General features: G+C 34.1%; 1 protein-coding gene across 1 annotated transcript; it reads left to right on the forward strand.

Annotated features, from left to right (window-relative positions):
* Positions 1–1,209: 1,209 nt before the first annotated feature.
* On the forward strand, positions 1,210–26,249 carry LOC132562769 (uncharacterized). Its single transcript, XM_060227531.1, has 12 exons — positions 1,210–1,282; positions 3,767–3,947; positions 4,869–5,064; positions 6,522–6,558; positions 8,747–8,860; positions 9,227–9,283; positions 10,897–11,016; positions 11,392–11,448; positions 14,828–14,947; positions 21,445–22,741; positions 24,524–24,797; positions 26,244–26,249. The coding sequence occupies exons 1-12, from the start codon at positions 1,210–1,212 to the stop codon at positions 26,247–26,249; spliced, it is 2,532 nt and encodes an 843-aa protein (XP_060083514.1).
* Position 26,250: the final 1 nt, after the last annotated feature.

Here is a 26,250-nt window from a genome sequence, read left to right on the forward strand (position 1 = left end):
TATGACATTTCACTAACATAGTTTTTTGCCTGTAAATAATGTGATTTATAGTTGGTTTTGAAGTGGTGAGCATAACACAGTGTTTTGACTATTGTGCAAGTTTTAAAATTTTTCACTGTCACTTTTTGTCAGTCAAAATGGTAATGGTCGGAGGTAAAAACTAGGATAGGTTGGGGTACCTGAAACATACATACTTTTATTTTTTGACTTTTTGGATTTCACACACATCACACACTTGTACAGAATTAAAATATCTTTGATGAGTTCGAGTTTCAGGGTTGTAGGGTCAATTTCAGGTCAAGGCCACTTGCTATTTTTAGAAAATCATTGTTAACTATCTAGATGCTTCAGTTCTTGATGAAATTTCATCAAACTTAACACATTTATTAAGGATCAAGACAAGTTAATGTTTTAGAGTTAGGATTTGAGTGTGTTTACATGTACTGTTAAATTTTCTTGCCTTATCATTGTTACATTATAATCCATTATGAATAAATTGCCTACCTCTATCATTGCATCTTAGTAGCTTGCGTCCCCGGGGCCAGTAGGGGACAAGCATTGCTTCAGCAGTACTCAGTTTGCTTGTTTTAATTAACTTTGGATTATGCGTAAGGCTACACTGGTTCTATTTCAGAAAAACAGATGGGGGCTGCAAGACTGCCATAAAGGTACGTAAAATTTTAAGTAAAGATTGTAAATAGTTTTCAGAGCATTATGTACTAATTTGTGACATGAAATTCAGGTTGCTTTGAAGGGGTGACTCCTTTTGATAAAGATTGGAAAATTTACATAAATTGACTCATTTGGTTGGCTTATTGAAGTTCAAGGTATTATGATCTTTTTATGTACAGCATCACTCCTATATTACCAAACCATCACTCCATGCATGTATATAAGCTTTATTTCAAATGTAGATATGCTTGTTATGATCACTTTGCAAGTTAAAGATATACCTATTATCCTTTGCTATGATCTGTGGATTTATCAGTATCCATTTATAATGATTTAGAATATTGTGAGGTAAGCAAAGTGAGATCTACACATATTATTTACTTTCCCCCAAGAGTGGTGTCCACCTTGGCTTTGCCTTTGTTACTGCCTTGCCTGAAAGTAAAATACAGCACATCTATGTTTTAAATATATTTCAAAAACTTTTAGGATGATATACGTCATAAGAGAAGTGGTAGGAGTAGGATAACACCACAAAAGATGGCCCATATTTGGCTTGGAAAAGAAGAAGACCCAGAGGGATTTAAAATTATCTATATCAACCCAGTGAAAGGTACAGTTTGAAAGATATACAAATCTTGTTGCTGAACGAGATACTGAAGTGAATTTGGGGCCCATAAGGTCCCGTAAGGGAAATTACTTAGCCATTTTCCAAGTTTACGTTTTGGTTTTTTACACAGATGAATAGTTTTTATGACCTTTTGAAGCAAATTGATGTTGGTTAGAATTGAACAAAGAATCATTTTAAGCAGAGGTCAAGGTAAAACTGTCTCAACTGCTAAGATTTTGCTATGACATTATGAAGCAAAGCTGATTGCAATCAAATAGCAGGGATAAATTGACCATAGCTCAAGGTCATGGATCAAAGGTCAAGGTTAGATTTTGTATCTTTTAACTGCTTAACATTTTGTTATGACATTATGAAGCAAAGTTGGTCACAATCAAACAAGAGTTGTAAAAAAATTCATTTGATTTCTGTAAACATTTCATTATGACATTGTTGCAAAGTTGGTCACATACAAAAATGATTGTGCATTGAATGTTTTAGAGCAATCATGTAACAGTTTGGTCAATTTATATTGTTTCTTGATATTTTTGTGTGTGTATTCTCTTTCAATTATTTTGATTCTGTATTAAGTTTCCTCATTTCCTGCCTCCTCGACAAAAAAACAGGGTAGTTAGGTCGGGAAAATTTTTTTTTTTGATTTTTGTTGTTTTTTATTGGGTATTTTTTGGGTTTTTTTTTTCTGTTTTTTTTTTCAAACTTCTATATTCTACATGCCTTAACAGATTCATATTCAGTAAAACCAGCTAACAGTAAAATACACTTAATAATTCTGTAAACAAATATGATTTTAAAAATATAATGATGAAAATTACTGTCCCTGAAAATAGTCTGGATATCGGTTCCATGTATTAGAATACCCCAAACTAAAAAAAACATGGCGGACCCCAATATGTGCTTGCAGACTTTTTGAGAAATGAACATTACTTTCTGCATTACACAGGTACCCTCTTGTGGTTAGTATTGACATTCATTATTATTTATGTTGTGAATAACATTATTTATGCTTGACAGCCCAATTAATGCATGCCCATGAAAATCAACAGATCATCTTTGCATAAAACAGTAAAGAAAGGATACTCAATATCCAGGAACTCTTGTATCTGTTTATTCTTAAGAATAAACAGATACAAGAGTTCCTGGATGTTGAGTATCCTTCCTTTACTGTTTTATGTTTACATATTCTAAGGATCTCTATTGAATACCCTGTGGTATCCATCTAGGAACCATACCGCAATCTAAGACTTCAAGAGTGTTGGTTCTCCAACTTTGTTTTCTCCTTCCAGATCATCTTTGGAACAACAATCAACATAAATGCCTCTATGAGTTTTGATAGACATTGTAGTAAAATGTACATAGAATTTACTTATTTTAGATGCAAAATGGTTATTCTTATGAATATAGGGTTGAACAGCAGCATTGCTGTGAGTTATAACATACTAAGAACCTGCAATGATATCCGTTAGCAAACTAGAAACTTTATTGAAAGTCAGGACCCATGTGCAGGAGGGGGTGTGAGGCTGGAGAATTTTGAATATTTGACAGGTGTGCAACATCAATAAAAATATCAGGGTTGGGGGTAAAATTAAGGAAGGCAGGAAACAGAACAATTGTTTGGTTTAATTTCCGAACTAAATTTTCTTATTTTTATTGAATATATCTGAATACAAGATATGTTATTCGTCTGTTGAAAACAGGACGCATTGGTCAGCCATTTTTGTTGATTCTCGTCCAGGTCGCAAAAATGCTTGCAACTATATAATTTGGACAGCAATTTCAGATTTTGTCTTGCTTTTGAAATATGAGGACAGCAATTTTTTGGGGGGCGTGGACAATAAAATGCTCTCATAGGCAGGTATAATGGGCACATGGCAGTGTCTGAGAACCAAAACATTTTTTGTTGCAACATTATATGCCTGAAAATATACATGGGTAAAACAATGGCAGACATATATAATTAACTTTTATGCTATTGGTGGTGAAAATAAGTCTACATTGAATTGGTTAAATAACTTTACACACTACACAATTACCTGTGGCAATCTTCTGCCTGACCAGTCTTTATTGTTATATTTGGTATACAGTTAACCTGTACTAGTCCAATTATCAGTAGTTATTGGCTGCAATTAGGGTCAGTCCAGATCTGCTATGCTTGGGGCATTTTCCATTTATTTTTCAAACAGTCAACAAAATCATAGATCACCAAAAGGGGAAAGGCGCAAGGCATGTTATGCTATTCTGTACAATTACTGCCATGCTAGCTGGAACACTCCTATTACTCTAGCTTGTTTTTCAATTACCGGTAGCTATGTTGCATACAGTAAATGAAAGTCTTTTTAGACTAAATGTTAAAGGTGGCATATGTTATATGTGAAGATATAGACAATGTTATGAATGAACATTTGCAGTTGTATCCTAATTAAGTTTCACAGTATGCACAGGGATTTGGACATTTGCCTGAAATTTTAACAGGATATGGTGTTTTCACTACAAAAGAATTTACGAAGGGCGATTTTCTTCTGGAATACGTGGGAGAAACAATTCATGAAGAAGAAGCGTTGGAAAGAGAGAAGAATTATGCCAAGCGACAGAAGAATGCAAAATATTCAAGATGCTATACCTTCTTTTATAAACACAATGAAAAGCATTTTTGGTAGGTAGATTGTTAACATGAAATACAATATCAAATGAAACTGAATTTTGTTACTATTATTATGCTTCTTGAAATTTCACTTATCCAAGGGCTGTATTTAAGAGAGTTGTAAATGGAGTGGAGTAAGTAGATTTCTTCTGGATAGATAAATGTTTAAGTTAATCTGACAACAGACATTGTACACAATGGTAATAAGATTGTTTATCAACAAACACAAAAAAGTCAACTGATCATGAAACCATACCATTTGGTGTAAAGAGAATGTAATATACAAGATGTAAAATAAATAGAGGATCTTACAAGAGTGTCATTGTCAATGAAAAAAAACATTATTACTAAATGGTGATAACAAATTATTTTCACATGGTGATGACAGCAAGCATTCCTGTCTTGCAGACATTTCTCAGTTTTAACATGACAATTAATGTCTCCAGTCCTGTTTGCCATTTACTGGTTCTCAAGATATAAGCACAGTTCTTGTTAATATTGCATCTACTATTTCTGACAATGAGATCCAGGTGAGTGACACAGGCCCTCTGGGCCTCTTGTCTAAGGTAATTTGGGTTGGAGTCCTCGAATTGGAAAAGGTTTCCCTGCTTCATTGACTGTGACCTTCAACACAAGTTTTCTTTTGGTACTCTCATACAGTTTTCTCCCACATACACATTGATCATTACTCTAGAGCTGACTTGCATCCATTCAAGATACTTATATTGTTCCAAATAAGTTTGTATCCTGTATCTTGATATTAATTGATAGATGGATTTTGATAATGTATTTTTAACTACATATATAATTACATAAACTTCTTTTATTCTACTACGACTGCTAAACAAGAAAATTTGGATTAATAAAACAAATTGGTACAATGTTCTTACACCACAATTGAATGCTATTTGAAGTTTTTACATTTGTTTACAGCATAGATGCAACCAACACAACAGGAAGGGCTGGCAGTTTGGTGAATGATGGCATATTGATCAAGCACTTCAATTGCAAAATGAAAAAGATAACACTAAATGGAAAAGTGCATTTGGCTTTATTTGCCACAAGACAAATCGACAGTGGGTCTGAATTATTGTATGATTATGGAGAAGATAATTTGTGGTGGAGAAAGGTCAGTGTATGGAACTGTGATTTGTTTTAGGTCACTAATGAGACAAGTCTCAAATGATCATGCATCATCTGTCTGTAAATATTTCACACTTTCAACTTCTTCCCATAAACCCCTGAAGCGGTTTCTAGGAACTTTAGCAGAAGCCTTCCATTATCATTGATGCACTAAAATTCTGAATAATTTTTACATTTTCCCACCCATGACCTCTGAAGGGCATACCAAAAAGGGGTCAGATTAGCCAACATTTCAATAATTTTCTCCTTATGACCACTATTCTTTATAGATGAAAAGGTGATTTTTGTGAATTTCATAACCCCCAGGCTCAATATTTGCCCTTTGGAGGGAGTAAGTTGATATGGGAAAACCGTAATTTTGAGTATATTTTGTTCACTTTCAATAGGAAGTATTTCATACTTTGAAATGTAACCCCGAAGTGATAGTTAATATATCATATAAAGATTTTATAAAGAGTCAACTCCAAAAAGGTTAAATTTGTTTAAATCTCAGCAGTTTTATTAAGATCCAAATTTATTAAGTTACTGTAGAAACATTATAAATATTTTAGTGCATTTTGTTCATTTCAGTTGGAAAATCAAACTGGTTGGAATTATGTTGCAGGAAATTGTTTTAGATAACTTAGAAATGGTTGAGACCTCAAGCCCATTACTACACTTGTTGGGCATAAAGAAACAAATGCAACAATCATACCACCATTTGCCCTGGGGTCCGACCTACACTCTTGGGAGTTCACTTGGAAATGGTTAAGATCCCGATCCTATAACCATACATCTTGTTTATTATAGTGCTGGGCATAAACAGATTAATATTAATGACTGCCCATTAGTCCAACTACCACTGAGGACTTAATCTCTGGACCATACCTAGAGATGATCCCTATTCTATATCCATATTTCGTGATATTAGTACTAGTGGTCATGAAGTGTCCTGCTGTATATCCATGCTACAATGCATGAATTAATCTCCTGTTAGATAGATGAGCAATGCAGGTCCCACATGCCTCTTGTTTACTTTAGTAAATGTGCAATATCCTACTGTTTTGTACAGTTCTCTGCTAGGAATGCCAAAGTGTAACAAGAGATGAATTTAAAGGCATCCAGAGTATATAACACAAAACTTTGGTGAATTATCTTTTTACTCCGCCTTTACTTCTTTTGCCATCAAACGGAAAAAAAATGTGACATTTAGCAGAGCGAATAGAAAGTGCCGTTCTCATTAGTCAAATCTCTGAACTTTTTATCATTTCTAGTGAATGATGTAAGCTTTCATGAAATAGATATCTTGTTAAATTTCAAATGCAAAACAGTAATGAATGTGATTATTGATAACTTATATCATTTCTGACTATATGTGAAAATCTAAATGCTCTGTATATAAAGTGAATACAGATGAGTGAGGGGGGCATTATATGATTAACATTTCTTGTTTATTTTTTTCAGTCATGTGAGCAGAACAATGAAAATTTGGAGACATTAGGTGAGGGATTTAGCACAGAATAACTCAGCAATGATGTCTTTCCCCTTTTTATTAGGTCACCTGAGAGAAAGTCTCATGTGACCTATTCTAATCGCAATATTAGGCATGTATTGGGGTGAAAGGCTAGCAAGATTGTAAAAATGAATTACCTTGACCTTCATTCAAGGTACCAAGGATCAAATATGCTAAAAATTTTAAGCATCATCTTCTTGCTAAGCAATAGGCCTAGAGCCCAGAGACCTGATACTGGGCCTATAGCATGCTGGGTGAAAAGCTATCAAGTTTGTTCAAAGGAACTACTTTGACCTTCTTTCAAGGTCACAAGTTTCAAATATGCTTAATTCTTTTAAACAACATTTTCTCACTAAGCTCAAGAGGCCCAGAGGCCTGATATTTAGTCTATATCAGACTGGGGTGAAGAGCTATCAAGATTGTTCAAATGAATGATCATGACCGTCATTCAAGGTTACATGAATTAAACTTGCTCAAATGCACATCTTCAAACTGAGTCAGAGGTCCAAGGACCTGATATTAGGCCTTTAGCATGCTGAGATGGACAAAATTATCTGCGAATTCAAGGTCACATTTACCAAATCTGCCAAAAGATATCAAAACTCAGGTGACTGTTAAGGCCCATTTGCCTCTTGTTTGTAACATTTTTACATGAATCATTTGTAATTAACCTTTTTTATGCTTGCTGTAGTTTACATCTGCAAATTTTAGGTATTACTTCATAATCTCCTAGCTTACTTTGCAGGTGACACATCCACTTTGTAGAATTCTTGTTATCAACTGGGAAACACGTTTGGGGGGATATTAAATCGGGCACCGTTCGTCGGTCCATGCGTCCAGTTGAACGTTTTTCTGGGCTATAAGTACAAAACCGTTCAGTTCAAAAGTTCAAAACTTTCTGTATCTATTAGGTCAGTTACCTAGATGTCCCTTTTACTATTGATGACATTTCATTTTTGGTATTTTTACTGTTACCATTGAAACATAATAAAAAAAGTACAAAAGTGTCTGGGCGGAGCGCGGGGATATTGATTTAAACAGCGATGCATTTATATTACAGACATTACTTTAAGTTTACTCAATTTCATTTGAAGCTAAAATTAGTATTGAAGTATGGAAACTTAACTGTGACAGACAATGTATGAATGTGCGCAAACCAGATTATCAGAAAAGTAAAAAAAAACTTCTGACATTGAGATGAATGTATTGTTACCAGTTTGAGAATTTGTTAAAGATCATCTTTGTATAAATTAGGGCCTTGTAGTGCTTAAACATCCTGTGTTTGCTTTCCAGGTTCTGATGCGCAAGGCAAGACTGAGGGTAATGACAAAATGCCATCTGGTGATGATTCGGATGTATCAGAAGTGTTGGTTGATATGGAAACAGAACATGGAAATGACAGTGATGGTAATTATGTTGTTAACAATTTTGTAGATTCAAGCAGTGTCCTATAAATTACATGTAATAGAATATTTTATATTTATTAAAAGAGTACTATTACCATGATGTGGAAATTGACTTGGTGTATGCTAATACAGAAGGATTTCTAAGAAAATTAAATCCTGTACCTTGTGATGTTTCATTATTTCTCTATCATTCATAAGAAGGAGACAGCAAAATGTTTTCTGTTGGTTGTAGAGTTTAAATGTTTATAGTCCACTAAGATCAATATTGTGTTCTCTAGGAAAATGTGTTTGAAGATAACTCAAATGGGAAAACTCCGAAGATTTCAATTCTCAAGTACAATTATGATATTTATGCATTGATTTCCAGTTGGCAAAAGATCACCTGATGTAGATGTCCCTGCAGATACCAGTGATGAAGTCAAAGGTATTAATGAAATTAACTGTATAAATGTATCATTCTCACAACTCACCCTTTTTGTAAAAATTGTTGCTAGTCAAGAACTACTGAACAGATATTGATAAAACTTTAAATTCTTTGTGGGTAAGAAAGATCCAATTTTGTACATTAATGTCTAATTTCCTGGGGCAGGGAGGCAGGAACAAATAGTCTAAATCAAGGGTGGGGGAATGAAAGGCTATTGCTGTCAAGATAAATGTATTTCAACCAATTTGCCAAGATGATATGACGCATCTTTGTGTAAATCCGGAAATCAAGTTCTGTATAAAAAGTGGACCTTGTAGTGCTTTAACATCTCGTTTTTGCTTTGCAGGTTCTGATGTACAAGGCAAGACTGAGGGTAATGACAAAATGCCATCTGGTGATGATTCGGATGTATCAGAAGTGTTGGTTGATATGGAAACAGAACATGGAAATGACAGTGATGGTAATTATGTTGTTAACAAATTTGTAGATTCAAGCAGTGTCGTATAAATTATATGTAATAGAATATTTTATATTTATTAAAAGAGTACTATTACCATGATGTGGAAATTGACTTGGTGTATGCTAATACAGAAGGATTTCTAAGAAAATTAAATCCTGTACCTTGTGATGTTTCATTATTTCTCTATCATTCATAAGAAGGAGACAGCAAAACGTTTTCTGTTGGTTGTAGAGTTTAAATGTTTATAGTCCACTAAGATCAATATTGTGTTCTCTAGGAAAATGTGTTTGAAGATAACTCAAATGGGAAAACTCCGAAGATTTCAATTCTCAAGTACAATTATGATATTTATGCATTGATTTCCAGTTGGCAAAAGATCACCTGATGTAGATGTCCCTGCAGATACCAGTGATGAAGTCAAAGGTATTAATGAAATTAACTGTATAAATGTATCATTCTCACAACTCACCCTTTTTGTAAAAATTGTTGCTAGTCAAGAACTACTGAACAGATATTGATAAAACTTTAAATTCTTTGTGGGTAAGAAAGATCCAATTTTGTACATTAATGTCTAATTTCCTGGGGCAGGGAGACAGGAACAAATATTCTAAATCAAGGGTGGGGGAATGAAAGGCTATTGCTGTCAAGATAAATGTATTGAATTACTTCTATTTTACGCATTTCTTTACCCATAATAAAGCATTTATCTTAGTTTAATAAAGTTAGATTGGCAGAAGACATGACCATGGCTAGGTAATATAGATATAAGCATTGAGCTGTCGTGTGTCTGCATTTATGACTGGCATAATTACCATGCCATAATATGACAGTTTATTACTTAAATATGATTACCAGGTTATTGCAACTAATGAACATTTATTTAGCTTAAAATATTCTATTTCAAGGTGAAATAGTTACCAATATGTATATGAAGAAAATGTTTCCATTTCAATAATAGTTTCAACAAATATGTACTAAAAGGGAAACCATGCTGATTTCAGTTAGCCTGCTTCCAGTTCATAGTGATGAAGAGGATGAGTATTTGGATGAGTATTTGGATGATACGGATCAAGATCTTGATTATAATCCAGAAAACTCTGATGAATCTGGTAAAGTTATGAAGATGTAACATTGATGTACATATCAGCAAATAGATCAAGTTAACATTCTGTTTTATTGTACATTGCTATTCTAATTTAATGAAGATAAATACATGTCAGTTTCAATTAAGTGTGTGTAACACACTTTAAATGGCCATTGATATTCCATTAGCCATGCCTGCTATCTATTTTGATTCTATATAGGCAGTAAGTGTTCACCTGGAATGATTTAACACAAATTTTTGCCTGTCCTGTATAAACTTTTTTCAGTTAGAACAGGGAATGCAATTTTTAGATTGGATGTAAACCCATGATGACCTCCATCATAGAATTTCTCTCTTCACCAGTGAGATGATTAAGTAAAGGTTATGAGGAGACTCCCTGTAAAATATTAGAATTTCTCTCTTCAATGAGATGATTAAGTAAAGGTTATGGGGAGACTCCCCATAAAATATTAGAATTTTTCTCTTCATCAGTGAGATGATTCATGAAATGTTATGAGGAGACACCCTGTAAAATATTAGAATTTCTCTCTTCATCAGTGAGAGGATTCATGAAAGGTTATGTGGAGATTCCCTGTAAAATATTAGAATTTCTCTCTTCATCAGTGAGACGTGATTCGCTAAAAGTTGTGAAAAGACTCAAAAAAAAAAGGGAGGTGGATGGGAGTTAAGATACTTGCTGATTTTGGTGAAAAGAATTTTATAAGTTTTGTCTAATATGAAGATATCAATGATAAGTTCTGTGTTTCTGATTTGACAAAATGACTGTCATATGGAAACTTCTGATTGGTCATAATTTATGTCCAGTCCATTATTGCTGAAAATTGGTATAACATAAGTTCTGTATGACACAACTCACATATCTAATGGTCCCCATTACAATTACAAGTCGATAGTAAATGTGTTAATAGCATCAAAAGTTTTGTTTTCCCAGATTCTGATTGTGATGTGCAAGGCAAAACTGAAGGTACTGAAAAAATGCTATCTGGTGATGATTCGGATGTATCAGAAGTGTTGGTTGATATGGAAACAGAACATGGAAATGACAGTGATGGTAATTATGTTGTTAACCATTATCTAAAATTTGTAGATTCAAGCAGTGTCCTATAAATTACACGTAATAGAATTTTTTATATTTATTCAAAGAGTACTATTACCATGATGTGGAAATTGACTTGGTGTATGCTAATACAGAAGGATTTCTAAGAAAATTAAATCCTGTACCTTGTGATGTTTCATTATTTCTCTATCATTCATAAGAAGGAGACAGCAAAAAGTTTTCTGTTGGTTGTAGAGTTTAAATGTTTATAGCCCACTAAGATCAATATTGTGTTCTCTAGGAAAATGTGTTTGAAGATAACTCAAATGGGAAAACTCCGAAGATTTCAATTCTCAAGTACAATTATGATATTTATGCATTGATTTCCAGTTGGCAAAAGATCACCTGATGTAGATGTCCCTGCAGATACCAGTGATGAAGTCAAAGGTATTAATGAAATTAACTGTATAAATGTATCATTCTCACAACTCACCCTTTTTGTAAAAATTGTTGCTAGTCAAGAACTACTGAACAGATATTGATAAAACTTTAAATTCTTTGTGGGTAAGAAAGATCCAATTTTGTACATTAATGTCTAATTTCCAGGGGCAGGGAGACAGGAACAAATATTCTAAATCAAGGGTGGGGGAATGAAAGGCTATTGCTGTCAAGATAAATGTATTTCAACCAATTTGCCAAGATGATATGACGCATCTTTGTGTAAATCCGGCAATCAAGTTCTGTATAAAAAGTGAGCCTTGTAGTGCTTTAACATCTCGTTTTTGCTTTGCAGGTTCTGATGTACAAGGCAAGACTGAGGGTAATGACAAAATGCCATCTGGTGATGATTCGGATGTATCAGAAGTGTTGGTTGATATGGAAACAGAACATGGAAATGACAGTGATGGTAATTATGTTGTTAACAAATTTGTAGATTCAAGCAGTGTCCTATAAATTACATGTAATAGAATATTTTATATTTATTAAAAGAGTACTATTACCATGATGTGGAAATTGACTTGGTGTATGCTAATACAGAAGGATTTCTAAGAAAATTAAATCCTGTACCTTGTGATGTTTCATTATTTCTCTATCATTCATAAGAAGGAGACAGCAAAAAGTTTTCTGTTGGTTGTAGAGTTTAAATGTTTATAGTCCACTAAGATCAATATTGTGTTCTCTAGGAAAATGTGTTGGAAGATAACTCAAATGGGAAAACTCCGAAGATTTCAATTCTCAAGTACAATTATGATATTTATGCATTGATTTCCAGTTGGCAAAAGATCACCTGATGTAGATGTCCCTGCAGATACCAGTGATGAAGTCAAAGGTATTAATGAAATTAACTGTATAAATGTATCATTCTCACAACTCACCCTTTTTGTAAAAATTGTTGCTAGTCAAGAACTACTGAACAGATATTGATAAAACTTTAAATTCTTTGTGGGTAAGAAAGATCCAATTTTGTACATTAATGTCTAATTTCCTGGGGCAGGGAGACAGGAACAAATATTCTAAATCAAGGGTGGGGGAATGAAAGGCTATTGCTGTCAAGATAAATGTATTTCAACCAATTTGCCAAGATGATATGACGCATCTTTGTGTAAATCCGGCAATCAAGTTCTGTATAAAAAGTGAGCCTTGTAGTGCTTTAACATCTCGTTTTTGCTTTGCAGGTTCTGATGTACAAGGCAAGACTGAGGGTAATGACAAAATGCCATCTGGTGATGATTCGGATGTATCAGAAGTGTTGGTTGATATGGAAACAGAACATGGAAATGACAGTGATGGTAATTATGTTGTTAACAAATTTGTAGATTCAAGCAGTGTCGTATAAATTATATGTAATAGAATATTTTATATTTATTAAAAGAGTACTATTACCATGATGTGGAAATTGACTTGGTGTATGCTAATACAGAAGGATTTCTAAGAAAATTAAATCCTGTACCTTGTGATGTTTCATTATTTCTCTATCATTCATAAGAAGGAGACAGCAAAACGTTTTCTGTTGGTTGTAGAGTTTAAATGTTTATAGTCCACTAAGATCAATATTGTGTTCTCTAGGAAAATGTGTTTGAAGATAACTCAAATGGGAAAACTCCGAAGATTTCAATTCTCAAGTACAATTATGATATTTATGCATTGATTTCCAGTTGGCAAAAGATCACCTGATGTAGATGTCCCTGCAGATACCAGTGATGAAGTCAAAGGTATTAATGAAATTAACTGTATAAATGTATCATTCTCACAACTCACCCTTTTTGTAAAAATTGTTGCTAGTCAAGAACTACTGAACAGATATTGATAAAACTTTAAATTCTTTGTGGGTAAGAAAGATCCAATTTTGTACATTAATGTCTAATTTCCTGGGGCAGGGAGACAGGAACAAATATTCTAAATCAAGGGTGGGGGAATGAAAGGCTATTGCTGTCAAGATAAATGTATTGAATTACTTCTATTTTACGCATTTCTTTACCCATAATAAAGCATTTATCTTAGTTTAATAAAGTTAGATTGGCAGAAGACATGACCATGGCTAGGTAATATAGATATAAGCATTGAGCTGTCGTGTGTCTGCATTTATGACTGGCATAATTACCATGCCATAATATGACAGTTTATTACTTAAATATGATTACCAGGTTATTGCAACTAATGAACATTTATTTAGCTTAAAATATTCTATTTCAAGGTGAAATAGTTACCAATATGTATATGAAGAAAATGTTTCCATTTCAATAATAGTTTCAACAAATATGTACTAAAAGGGAAACCATGCTGATTTCAGTTAGCCTGCTTCCAGTTCATAGTGATGAAGAGGATGAGTATTTGGATGAGTATTTGGATGATACGGATCAAGATCTTGATTATAATCCAGAAAACTCTGATGAATCTGGTAAAGTTATGAAGATGTAACATTGATGTACATATCAGCAAATAGATCAAGTTAACATTCTGTTTTATTGTACATTGCTATTCTAATTTAATGAAGATAAATACATGTCAGTTTCAATTAAGTGTGTGTAACACACTTTAAATGGCCATTGATATTCCATTAGCCATGCCTGCTATCTATTTTGATTCTATATAGGCAGTAAGTGTTCACCTGGAATGATTTAACACAAATTTTTGCCTGTCCTGTATAAACTTTTTTCAGTTAGAACAGGGAATGCAATTTTTAGGTTGGATGTAAACCCATGATGACCTCCATCATAGAATTTCTCTCTTCACCAGTGAGATGATTAAGTAAAGGTTATGAGGAGACTCCCTGTAAAATATTAGAATTTCTCTCTTCAATGAGATGATTAAGTAAAGGTTATGGGGAGACTCCCCATAAAATATTAGAATTTTTCTCTTCATCAGTGAGATGATTCATGAAAGGTTATGAGGAGACACCCTGTAAAATATTAGAATTTCTCTCTTCATCAGTGAGAGGATTCATGAAAGGTTATGTGGAGATTCCCTGTAAAATATTAGAATTTCTCTCTTCATCAGTGAGACGTGATTCGCTAAAAGTTGTGAAAAGACTCAAAAAAAAAAGGGAGGTGGATGGGAGTTAAGATACTTGCTGATTTTGGTGAAAAGAATTTTATAAGTTTTGTCTAATATGAAGATATCAATGATAAGTTCTGTGTTTCTGATTTGACAAAATGACTGTCATATGGAAACTTCTGATTGGTCATAATTTATGTCCAGTCCATTATTGCTGAAAATTGGTATAACATAAGTTCTGTATGACACAACTCACATATCTAATGGTCCCCATTACAATTACAAGTCGATAGTAAATGTGTTAATAGCATCAAAAGTTTTGTTTTCCCAGATTCTGATTGTGATGTGCAAGGCAAAACTGAAGGTACTGAAAAAATGCTATCTGGTGATGATTCGGATGTATCAGAAGTGTTGGTTGATATGGAAACAGAACATGGAAATGACAGTGATGGTAATTATGTTGTTAACCATTATCTAAAATTTGTAGATTCAAGCAGTGTCCTATAAATTACACGTAATAGAATTTTTTATATTTATTCAAAGAGTACTATTACCATGATGTGGAAATTGACTTGGTGTATGCTAATACAGAAGGATTTCTAAGAAAATTAAATCCTGTACCTTGTGATGTTTCATTATTTCTCTATCATTCATAAGAAGGAGACAGCAAAAAGTTTTCTGTTGGTTGTAGAGTTTAAATGTTTATAGCCCACTAAGATCAATATTGTGTTCTCTAGGAAAATGTGTTTGAAGATAACTCAAATGGGAAAACTCCGAAGATTTCAATTCTCAAGTACAATTATGATATTTATGCATTGATTTCCAGTTGGCAAAAGATCACCTGATGTAGATGTCCCTGCAGATACCAGTGATGAAGTCAAAGGTATTAATGAAATTAACTGTATAAATGTATCATTCTCACAACTCACCCTTTTTGTAAAAATTGTTGCTAGTCAAGAACTACTGAACAGATATTGATAAAACTTTAAATTCTTTGTGGGTAAGAAAGATCCAATTTTGTACATTAATGTCTAATTTCCAGGGGCAGGGAGACAGGAACAAATATTCTAAATCAAGGGTGGGGGAATGAAAGGCTATTGCTGTCAAGATAAATGTATTTCAACCAATTTGCCAAGATGATATGACGCATCTTTGTGTAAATCCGGCAATCAAGTTCTGTATAAAAAGTGAGCCTTGTAGTGCTTTAACATCTCGTTTTTGCTTTGCAGGTTCTGATGTACAAGGCAAGACTGAGGGTAATGACAAAATGCCATCTGGTGATGATTCGGATGTATCAGAAGTGTTGGTTGATATGGAAACAGAACATGGAAATGACAGTGATGGTAATTATGTTGTTAACAAATTTGTAGATTCAAGCAGTGTCCTATAAATTACATGTAATAGAATATTTTATATTTATTAAAAGAGTACTATTACCATGATGTGGAAATTGACTTGGTGTATGCTAATACAGAAGGATTTCTAAGAAAATTAAATCCTGTACCTTGTGATGTTTCATTATTTCTCTATCATTCATAAGAAGGAGACAGCAAAAAGTTTTCTGTTGGTTGTAGAGTTTAAATGTTTATAGTCCACTAAGATCAATATTGTGTTCTCTAGGAAAATGTGTTGGAAGATAACTCAAATGGGAAAACTCCGAAGATTTCAATTCTCAAGTACAATTATGATATTTATGCATTGATTTCCAGTTGGCAAAAGATCACCTGATGTAGATGTCCCTGCAGATACCAGTGATGAAGTCAAAGGTATTAATGAAATTAACTGTATAAATGTATCATTCTCACAACTCACCCTTTTTGTAAAAATTGTTGCTAGTCAAGAACTACTGAACAGATATTGATAAAACTTTAAATTCTTTGTGGGTAAGAAAGATCCAATTTTGTACATTAATGTCTAATTTCCTGGGGCAGGGAGACAGGAACAAATATTCTAAATCAAGGGTGGGGGAATGAAAGGCTATTGCTGTCAAGATAAATGTATTTCAACCAATTTGCCAAGATGATATGACGCATCTTTGTGTAAATCCGGCAATCAAGTTCTGTATAAAAAGTGAGCCTTGTAGTGCTTTAACATCTCGTTTTTGCTTTGCAGGTTCTGATGTACAAGGCAAGACTGAGGGTAATGACAAAATGCCATCTGGTGATGATTCGGATGTATCAGAAGTGTTGGTTGATATGGAAACAGAACATGGAAATGACAGTGATGGTAATTATGTTGTTAACAAATTTGTAGATTCAAGCAGTGTCGTATAAATTATATGTAATAGAATATTTTATATTTATTAAAAGAGTACTATTACCATGATGTGGAAATTGACTTGGTGTATGCTAATACAGAAGGATTTCTAAGAAAATTAAATCCTGTACCTTGTGATGTTTCATTATTTCTCTATCATTCATAAGAAGGAGACAGCAAAACGTTTTCTGTTGGTTGTAGAGTTTAAATGTTTATAGTCCACTAAGATCAATATTGTGTTCTCTAGGAAAATGTGTTTGAAGATAACTCAAATGGGAAAACTCCGAAGATTTCAATTCTCAAGTACAATTATGATATTTATGCATTGATTTCCAGTTGGCAAAAGATCACCTGATGTAGATGTCCCTGCAGATACCAGTGATGAAGTCAAAGGTATTAATGAAATTAACTGTATAAATGTATCATTCTCACAACTCACCCTTTTTGTAAAAATTGTTGCTAGTCAAGAACTACTGAACAGATATTGATAAAACTTTAAATTCTTTGTGGGTAAGAAAGATCCAATTTTGTACATTAATGTCTAATTTCCTGGGGCAGGGAGACAGGAACAAATATTCTAAATCAAGGGTGGGGGAATGAAAGGCTATTGCTGTCAAGATAAATGTATTGAATTACTTCTATTTTACGCATTTCTTTACCCATAATAAAGCATTTATCTTAGTTTAATAAAGTTAGATTGGCAGAAGACATGACCATGGCTAGGTAATATAGATATAAGCATTGAGCTGTCGTGTGTCTGCATTTATGACTGGCATAATTACCATGCCATAATATGACAGTTTATTACTTAAATATGATTACCAGGTTATTGCAACTAATGAACATTTATTTAGCTTAAAATATTCTATTTCAAGGTGAAATAGTTACCAATATGTATATGAAGAAAATGTTTCCATTTCAATAATAGTTTCAACAAATATGTACTAAAAGGGAAACCATGCTGATTTCAGTTAGCCTGCTTCCAGTTCATAGTGATGAAGAGGATGAGTATTTGGATGAGTATTTGGATGATACGGATCAAGATCTTGATTATAATCCAGAAAACTCTGATGAATCTGGTAAAGTTATGAAGATGTAACATTGATGTACATATCAGCAAATAGATCAAGTTAACATTCTGTTTTATTGTACATTGCTATTCTAATTTAATGAAGATAAATACATGTCAGTTTCAATTAAGTGTGTGTAACACACTTTAAATGGCCATTGATATTCCATTAGCCATGCCTGCTATCTATTTTGATTCTATATAGGCAGTAAGTGTTCACCTGGAATGATTTAACACAAATTTTTGCCTGTCCTGTATAAACTTTTTTCAGTTAGAACAGGGAATGCAATTTTTAGGTTGGATGTAAACCCATGATGACCTCCATCATAGAATTTCTCTCTTCACCAGTGAGATGATTAAGTAAAGGTTATGAGGAGACTCCCTGTAAAATATTAGAATTTCTCTCTTCAATGAGATGATTAAGTAAAGGTTATGGGGAGACTCCCCATAAAATATTAGAATTTTTCTCTTCATCAGTGAGATGATTCATGAAAGGTTATGAGGAGACACCCTGTAAAATATTAGAATTTCTCTCTTCATCAGTGAGAGGATTCATGAAAGGTTATGTGGAGATTCCCTGTAAAATATTAGAATTTCTCTCTTCATCAGTGAGACGTGATTCGCTAAAAGTTGTGAAAAGACTCAAAAAAAAAAGGGAGGTGGATGGGAGTTAAGATACTTGCTGATTTTGGTGAAAAGAATTTTATAAGTTTTGTCTAATATGAAGATATCAATGATAAGTTCTGTGTTTCTGATTTGACAAAATGACTGTCATATGGAAACTTCTGATTGGTCATAATTTATGTCCAGTCCATTATTGCTGAAAATTGGTATAACATAAGTTCTGTATGACACAACTCACATATCTAATGGTCCCCATTACAATTACAAGTCGATAGTAAATGTGTTAATAGCATCAAAAGTTTTGTTTTCCCAGATTCTGATTGTGATGTGCAAGGCAAAACTGAAGGTACTGAAAAAATGCTATCTGGTGATGATTCGGATGTATCAGAAGTGTTGGTTGATATGGAAACAGAACATGGAAATGACAGTGATGGTAATTATGTTGTTAACCATTATCTAAAATTTGTAGATTCAAGCAGTGTCCTATAAATTACACGTAATAGAATTTTTTATATTTATTCAAAGAGTACTATTACCATGATGTGGAAATTGACTTGGTGTATGCTAATACAGAAGGATTTCTAAGAAAATTAAGTCCTGTACCTTGTGATGTTTCATTATTTCTCTATCATTCATCAAAGAAGGAGACAGCAAAACGTTTTCTGTTGGTTGTAGAGTTTAAATGTTTATAGTCCACTAAGATCAATATTGTGTTCTCTAGGAAAATGTGTTTGAAGATAACTCAAATGGGAAAACTCCGAAGATTTCAATTCTCAAGTACAATTATGATATTTATGCATTGATTTCCAGTTGGCAAAAGATCACCTGATGTAGATGTTCTTGCAGATACCAGTGATGAAGTCAAAGGTATTATATTATCATCAGTTAGGTTATTAGCTCATCTGATCCAAAGGGTCAAGTGAGCGTATGTGATACCGCAGCATCCACCGTCAGTCTGTTAGTCGTCCATCAGCGTTTCATTTAATTGACTTCATCTGAAATACCAAAAGGCCTAGAAGAATGATATTTAAGTGGTAAGACACATGGAAGCAGTCCATCAAAGTTTATGAAAAGAAATGATCTTGAACTATATTCAAGGTCACAGGGGTCAAACATATGAAAATTTTTAAAGGACTTCTCTTGATAAACTGAAAGGCCTAGAAGCATGATATTTGGCTGGTAGGTACCACCAGTGAAGCACAACAATGTTTTTGAAAAGAAATGACTGTGACCTATATCCAAACTCACAGAGGTCAAATACGTCAAAACCTTTCAACGACTTCTTGTGATAAACTAAAAGGCCTAGAACTGTGATAATTGGTTGTCCCTTGGATGAAGCACAAGGAAGTTTACAAAAAAGAAGTGACCTTGACCCATATTCAAGGTCACAGGAGTATGCGAAAACATTTAAACGACTTCTTGTTATGAATCAAGAGGCCTTGAAGCATATTTGGCTGGTAGGTCCCTTGGATATAGACCCCCCCCCCCCCGACAAAGTTGCTTAAAGAAATAACCTTGACCCATATTCAAGATCACGGGGGTCAAATATGCAATAACTTTTAAAAAACTTCTTGTGATTAATTAAAAGCCTTGAAGCATGATATTTGGTTGGTAGGTCCCTTGAATATCTACCCCCCCCCCCCCCCCCGACAAAGTTGCTTAAAGAAATAACCTTGACCCATATTCAAGATCACGGGGGTCAAATATGCAATAACTTTTAAAAAACTTCTTGTGATTAATTAAAAGCCTTGAAGCATGATATTTGGTTGGTAGGTCCCTTGAATATAGACCCCCCCCCCCCGACAAAGTTGCTTAAAGAAATAACCTTGACCCATATTCAAGATCACGGGGGTCAAATATGCAATAACTTTTAAACAACTTCTTGTGATTAATTAAAAGCCTAGGAGCATGATATTTGGCTGGTAGATCCCTTGGATGGACCCCAACAAAGTTGCAAAAAGAAACGACTTTGACATATATTCAAGGTAACAGGGGTCAAATATATGAAAGTCTTTAAATGACTTCTAGTGATGAACTGAAAGGCCTAGGTCCCATAGATTGCCGCCATCTTGAAAAAAACACATTTCAAACTTCAACTTTAAAGTTCAACCAAAGGGATTGAGCTGAAACTTGTTTGATATGATCCTTAAATGGTCCCAAGCAAGTGTTGGTTTTTTTTTCCGGGTCTTTCTAAAATCCAATATTGCTGCCATGGCCACCATCTGGAGAAACAGATTGTAAACTTCTTCTCAAGTTCCACCAGTGGGATTGACCTGAAACTTGCCTGAAATGATCCTAAGATGGTCCTGACAAAGTATTGTTACATTTTGAGTTGATCTGGAATCTAAGATTGCAGCCATGGCAGCCATCTTGAAAATCTAGCCCTTAGCAAAATCAATAAACTTTGAATTGTAGGATACAAACCATTCCCAGTATCATAGTCAGATGACTGTTAAGGCCCATAGGTCTCTTGTTCATTATACCACAGCTACGTTTAGGGGCAGGAAAGGAGTATAGTAATCACTTATTGAATGCAGAGCTGTTTTTCAAGATTTTTCACAACCACAATACTATATTTGTTATGAAAATTAAAAATGGTGTAGATGTATCTATGTAAGTATATATTCACATTGATTTCTATTCTTTTCAGACTTGCATACTACACCTGTTTCTGAGAAAGATTCTCCAACGAACAAAATCAAAGGTATGAACCATATGTCTATAGACCTACACAGATGATGACAGTTATCACTTTATGACTACAATTCAGCTGAAATGAGACTCCTAAATTGTAATTATTACAACTTCGAAATTACGGCCCATTTGTTTTGTAAGTAATATCATGTATGAATGAATTTTCTTTATACAGATGTTGCCTATATTGAATGACGATAGGTTATATTTTCTAAATTAGATAAATGTTCACACTCAAAGTGTTTCCAGTAATGCTAAGTAAGTGATTAAAATAAATACTGCCAACTTCCATTCTTCATTTTTAGTTGCACAAGTTTCCCATGGGAAGAAAGGAGAACGAGTTTATGACAAAAGACAAGCTTGTTATTATTGTGGGCAGCTGTTTGCTAAAATTTCTGAACATTTGGAAAATAAGCACAAAGATCAGATGGAGGTGGCCAATGTTTTAGCCTTGAAGAAAGGAAGCCAAAGTAGGGCATTGGCATGGAAAAAGCTAAGGAACATGGGGAATTTTCAGCATAATGTCTTGATCCTGTCAACACCAACACATGATCAGGCTGATGATGATTTACAGCTAATAGTGGATCGTCGTCCTAAGAATGCCATAAATATGGATGAGTTCTTGCCATGCAGTTTTTGCCTTGCATTTTTTCGGAAAAGAGATCTCTGGCGTCATGCAAAGAAATGTCCTTTAAATATTGCAGGCTCGTCGGAGGAGGAGACTCGTGTACAGTTATCATCAAAATTACTATTAGAATCATCAATGGCAAGGAACAACAGTAAGGTAGATCAAAATTTTTTGACAGTTGTAGCTGGTATGAAGAATGATGAGGTGCTAGATTGCATCAAATCTGACAATGGACTGAGACTTCTAGGGGGAAGTATGATCCAAAAGGTGGGGAAGTCCAGGTTAGCAAATGTTAGGCAAAAGCTTAGGGAACTTGGGCGTTTATTAATCGAATTGAGGAAAACAACTCCTGTGAACGGGACATCATTACAGAACTTTGATGACGTACTCAAACCACAAAACTTTGATCGTGTTACTGAGGTTGTTTGGAATATTGCTGGAACAACTCCGTCAGGCGAGGAAGCTTTTACACAAAGAGGACTCCCAAAGTATGAGAAACCGTCTTTGGCACTAAAGCTTGGGCATTCTTTGAAAAGAATGGCGGAAATGAAGCGAGGATGTGCAATTCGCTGTGGAGATGAAGTTGCTAGAAAAGAAGCTGAGAACTACATTACATTGCATACAACAGAGTGGAATGGCAAAATTAGTAGCCATGCTTCTCAAACTCTGTCAGAACGCCGGCATAATGACCCAAACCTCCTTCCACTAACAGAAGATGTGATAAAGCTAAGGCGCTATCTTCTTGATGAACAACAACGCCTTATTCCACAACTGAGAAGTGCTCCATCAGTGAGCGTTTGGAGAACCTTGGCTCAGGTTGCACTTACTCGTGTGACAGTTTTTAATAAAAGGAGGGGTGGGGAGACTGGACAAATACTTCTGGAAACATATCAGAACAGAATCAACTGGAATGAAGCTGGTAATGCTGAAGTACTTGGTACCCTTCAACCACTTGAGAAGAAACTCTTGGAACGGTATGTGGTTCTAACCTTCTCTTGTTGTGTCTGTGTAAATGAGGTGAGAAACTAGAGGTAAAAGGTGATCCTCAAGTCCCAAAGTCATCAAATTTTACACAATACTACCATATCTGCTAAAATGATCAGTGATGTGTCCATGTTAAGGGACATTGTATAGGATTGCAAGGTTGTGTAGGCATTTTGCAGGCTCCAAATGTCATTGTGACATTGAGGTTAAGGTCAAAGGATGAGGATAAGTCAATAAAGTTTTGTAGATCTCTACAAACTGAAATGAATGTAGGAATACTTTGGTATGTCAGTGGTTGCTGTAATTTCCCCAGTAAGTAATTTTTTGAGCACTTTGTATATTCCAGATAATCTGTACCTACAGATAGTCCATGGGAAATAGATTGATTCTACTTATTTACACGTGTGCAAAGGGAGTACATTATGTACATGTACCTAAACAATTTGACGTATTTTCTGTCTAAATTTCTACAACTCTGAGCAGTAAACATACTTAGGCATACTTTGCTGTGATGAATAAAACATAGCATGTAAAATCATTGGATATTTGTCATTGCTAATGAAAATAATTCTGTTTCACAACTGAGAGATGCCCAATTAAACTGCAGCATAGAAAGTGCAAGTTGTGAATATCCTTCAAAAGGAAAACAGTAATGTTGTACTGACAAATTCAAAGTGAAATTTTAATTCTATGCCCGTCGAACTTCGACGGATGAATTATGGAATACAGTGGGCTGTCGGGTTTCTAGATTTAGTTCTGGTGCACATTTCTTCATTGTTATTCATTTCAGTTTATTTTCTCAATTTGTGAATGTTTTGGACTGAACTTTTTTTTTTCAATTTTTTGGTGCACATTTCTTCAGTGGTTTACAGTTAAGTCAGATAATGTGTAATGACCTTAATTTTTTTCAATGGGTGTTCCTACAGGGTCTTATGATGATGAGATTGATTCAATTTGTGGAAGTTCATCTAATTTAGATTTTTATCAGTTTTTAACCCATTTTGGAATTTTTTTCAATCTAAAGTTTGGGTGTAGATTTCTCTAGTACTTTGTTGTCAAACAACCACATGGGGCACACTTTTCTTAACTGGTCATTTAATTTCTAACTCATGGTCCTGTATTGTTGGTATGTATCAAGTTATCTTTAACAGTTCATATGTTTTACTTGTGTTATTTTGGACAAATCTTTACTTTGTATGTTATGTGGTAAATTACTTCAGATGTTTCCCTGTTAACCACAGGTCAAAACTCATTATTCACTATCAATGCTCTGATTACATTCTTTAGGCAGTGCATCAGTAACAAAAAAGCCTGTTATTTTCACTAAATGGGAACATCTGCATACTGTGGACAATCACTTTTCATAACAAAAGCATCAATGTAAGCTTTTTTTATCACATGCCAAATGGGCATAATTCATTTTTGGTGCTATTTTTTCCAATGAAATGCATAGTCAAGTGTAGGAAGGCAAAGTTTATATTTGATAAAATATATTGAATTGAATCTCGGACAAAATGTTTACCCAGTACCACATTGTGTGTGGTTTATCTCATGAGTACTAGTATTACAAGTATACATACTGTATGTACAGTAAAACACAGGCAAGTCAAAGTCATTGGGACCAAGTAATATATGATATTACATATATACCAGCTATAACCCACTGTTATATTTTTCCTAGAAGTCAGAAGGTCATAATAAGCAGAATCTGCTGTACATGTACTTTCAGTTAGTGTATATTCTTTTAATACTGATTTTGTGAAACTTGTTAGACTGCAACTTGTGGAGATTGTGGGCAAAAGAGACAGAAAGGTTCCTGTTATACTAACTGAAGACATGGTCAGCACCATAGATGCATTGAATGAGGTCAGAAAGGACATTTTGTTGCATGCGGAAAACAAGTACCTCTTTGCGGCCCCAACAACAAAAGATGGTTTCTTGAAGGGATGGGATGCACTACACTTCACAACGCAAAATGCTGGTCTTGCCAAACCCCAACTAATTACATCAACCAATATGAGGAAATATGTAGCTACAGTTTCCCAGGTAAGATTTTTCAATGTTTTTTGCCTGATAATCAGTAAAACTAGTTTTTAGTTCACTTGCCTTGGTGTGGTCTTGACCTACTTTCAAGATAACAAGTTTCAGTCATATTAAAGTCAATATACAAATTCTTCTCTTAAGAACCCAATGTATCACGGTGCTGATATACGCCCTGTATTATGTTAGCATTGCAAGGGTTAAGAAGTTTGTCAAAATAAATGACCTTGACCTACTTTCAAGGTAACAGGGGTCAAATACCTTAAAGATTTCATATTCCTTTTCTAGATAACCAAAATGTGTTCAGAGTATTGCTATTGGTTCTATAGCATGCCTTGATGTTGAACTCTGAAATTTGTTCAAGTGAAAAGAATAAACACATCACTGTAAAAAGTACCTATTCTTATTCATGTAGATATTAGATCACAGTTATGCATTTGATATCTCTCAAAGACCATACAATAAAATCTCCCTTTTAGTAACAGTAAACATCATCACACACCCTGTTATACCTTGTACCTGAACAATAAACAACATCAATGATACACAATCCTAATTCATTATGTATAACATGACACTGATTTAGTTAATTGCTATTAAACATCAACAGTTCATTTCAACTACCTACTGTTAACCCAAACAATGGGTCAAGCGTCCTAAGGTTCAGAAATAACAAGTTTAAAACTCATGTATCTTGACAATGCCATACTATAAACAGAACAATTATAAAGATTACTAATAAATTAGAGTAAAATCACTCTTCTGTATTAGTGCAAGACAAAAAACAGGAAACACATAAAAAAGAGATCTATGGATAAAATCAATAACATGAATTCATGGATTTAAGTAAGTAAAGATAAATCATTCCTCACTAATATTTATTATGTACTATTCAATTGTGCTCTTTTGATATTTTTGTGTCTGTACGTTGGAATGATCACTAAATTCCACCAAATACATGGAACAAAATCCACAAACGATATTACGTTGCACAGGTTAACTAGACTCATACATGCATGTACATACAGTAGCAACACACTGCACGCAATGCAGGAACACTGTCGAAAATTAATGCCACACAAGTGAGTGATTCAGGCCAACTAGGCCTATTGTTGTCACATAAATTTGCCATCAAGTAGTGTCAGGGATTGCCCTATAATAAGCCATGTTAATTGGTTTTGATGCTTGATCTTCCTTTTAATAATGAAAAGATGCAGCAGGCCTGTCACATGCTATCCAAAGCACTTTGGTAAAGTGTCATCCCAAGAACACCTTAATGCCATTACAGCTCATGATCATCATCCTTAGAAACCTGCTTTGGTTACAGACTGGCAAATTTTCTACTTACTTCACTATCATGACCCAAGTATCATTTGCATTTATCATCAACTTTTGGTTTCTACTGAAGTATTTGATTAATAATAATTGTGCAATTCTCCTTTCAGATTGTAGACCTGAA

Source organism: Ylistrum balloti, unplaced genomic scaffold, assembly GCF_031769215.1.
Source record: "Ylistrum balloti isolate Yb309-2 unplaced genomic scaffold, AGI_CSIRO_Ybal_v1 Utg371508, whole genome shotgun sequence".
NCBI lineage: Eukaryota > Metazoa > Mollusca > Bivalvia > Pectinida > Pectinidae > Ylistrum > Ylistrum balloti.

Excerpts from the sequence above, each read along its gene's own strand:
- LOC132562769 (XM_060227531.1), top strand. The coding sequence starts at position 1,210 with ATGGCCCATATTTGGCTTGGAAAAGAAGAAGACCCAGAGGGATTTAAA. Across the intron at positions 1,283-3,766 it reads CTATATCAACCCAGTGAAAG|GATATGGTGTTTTCACTACA; the intron begins GTACAGTTTGAA and ends AAATTTTAACAG. Across the intron at positions 11,017-11,391 it reads ACATGGAAATGACAGTGATG|TTGGCAAAAGATCACCTGAT; the intron begins GTAATTATGTTG and ends ATTGATTTCCAG.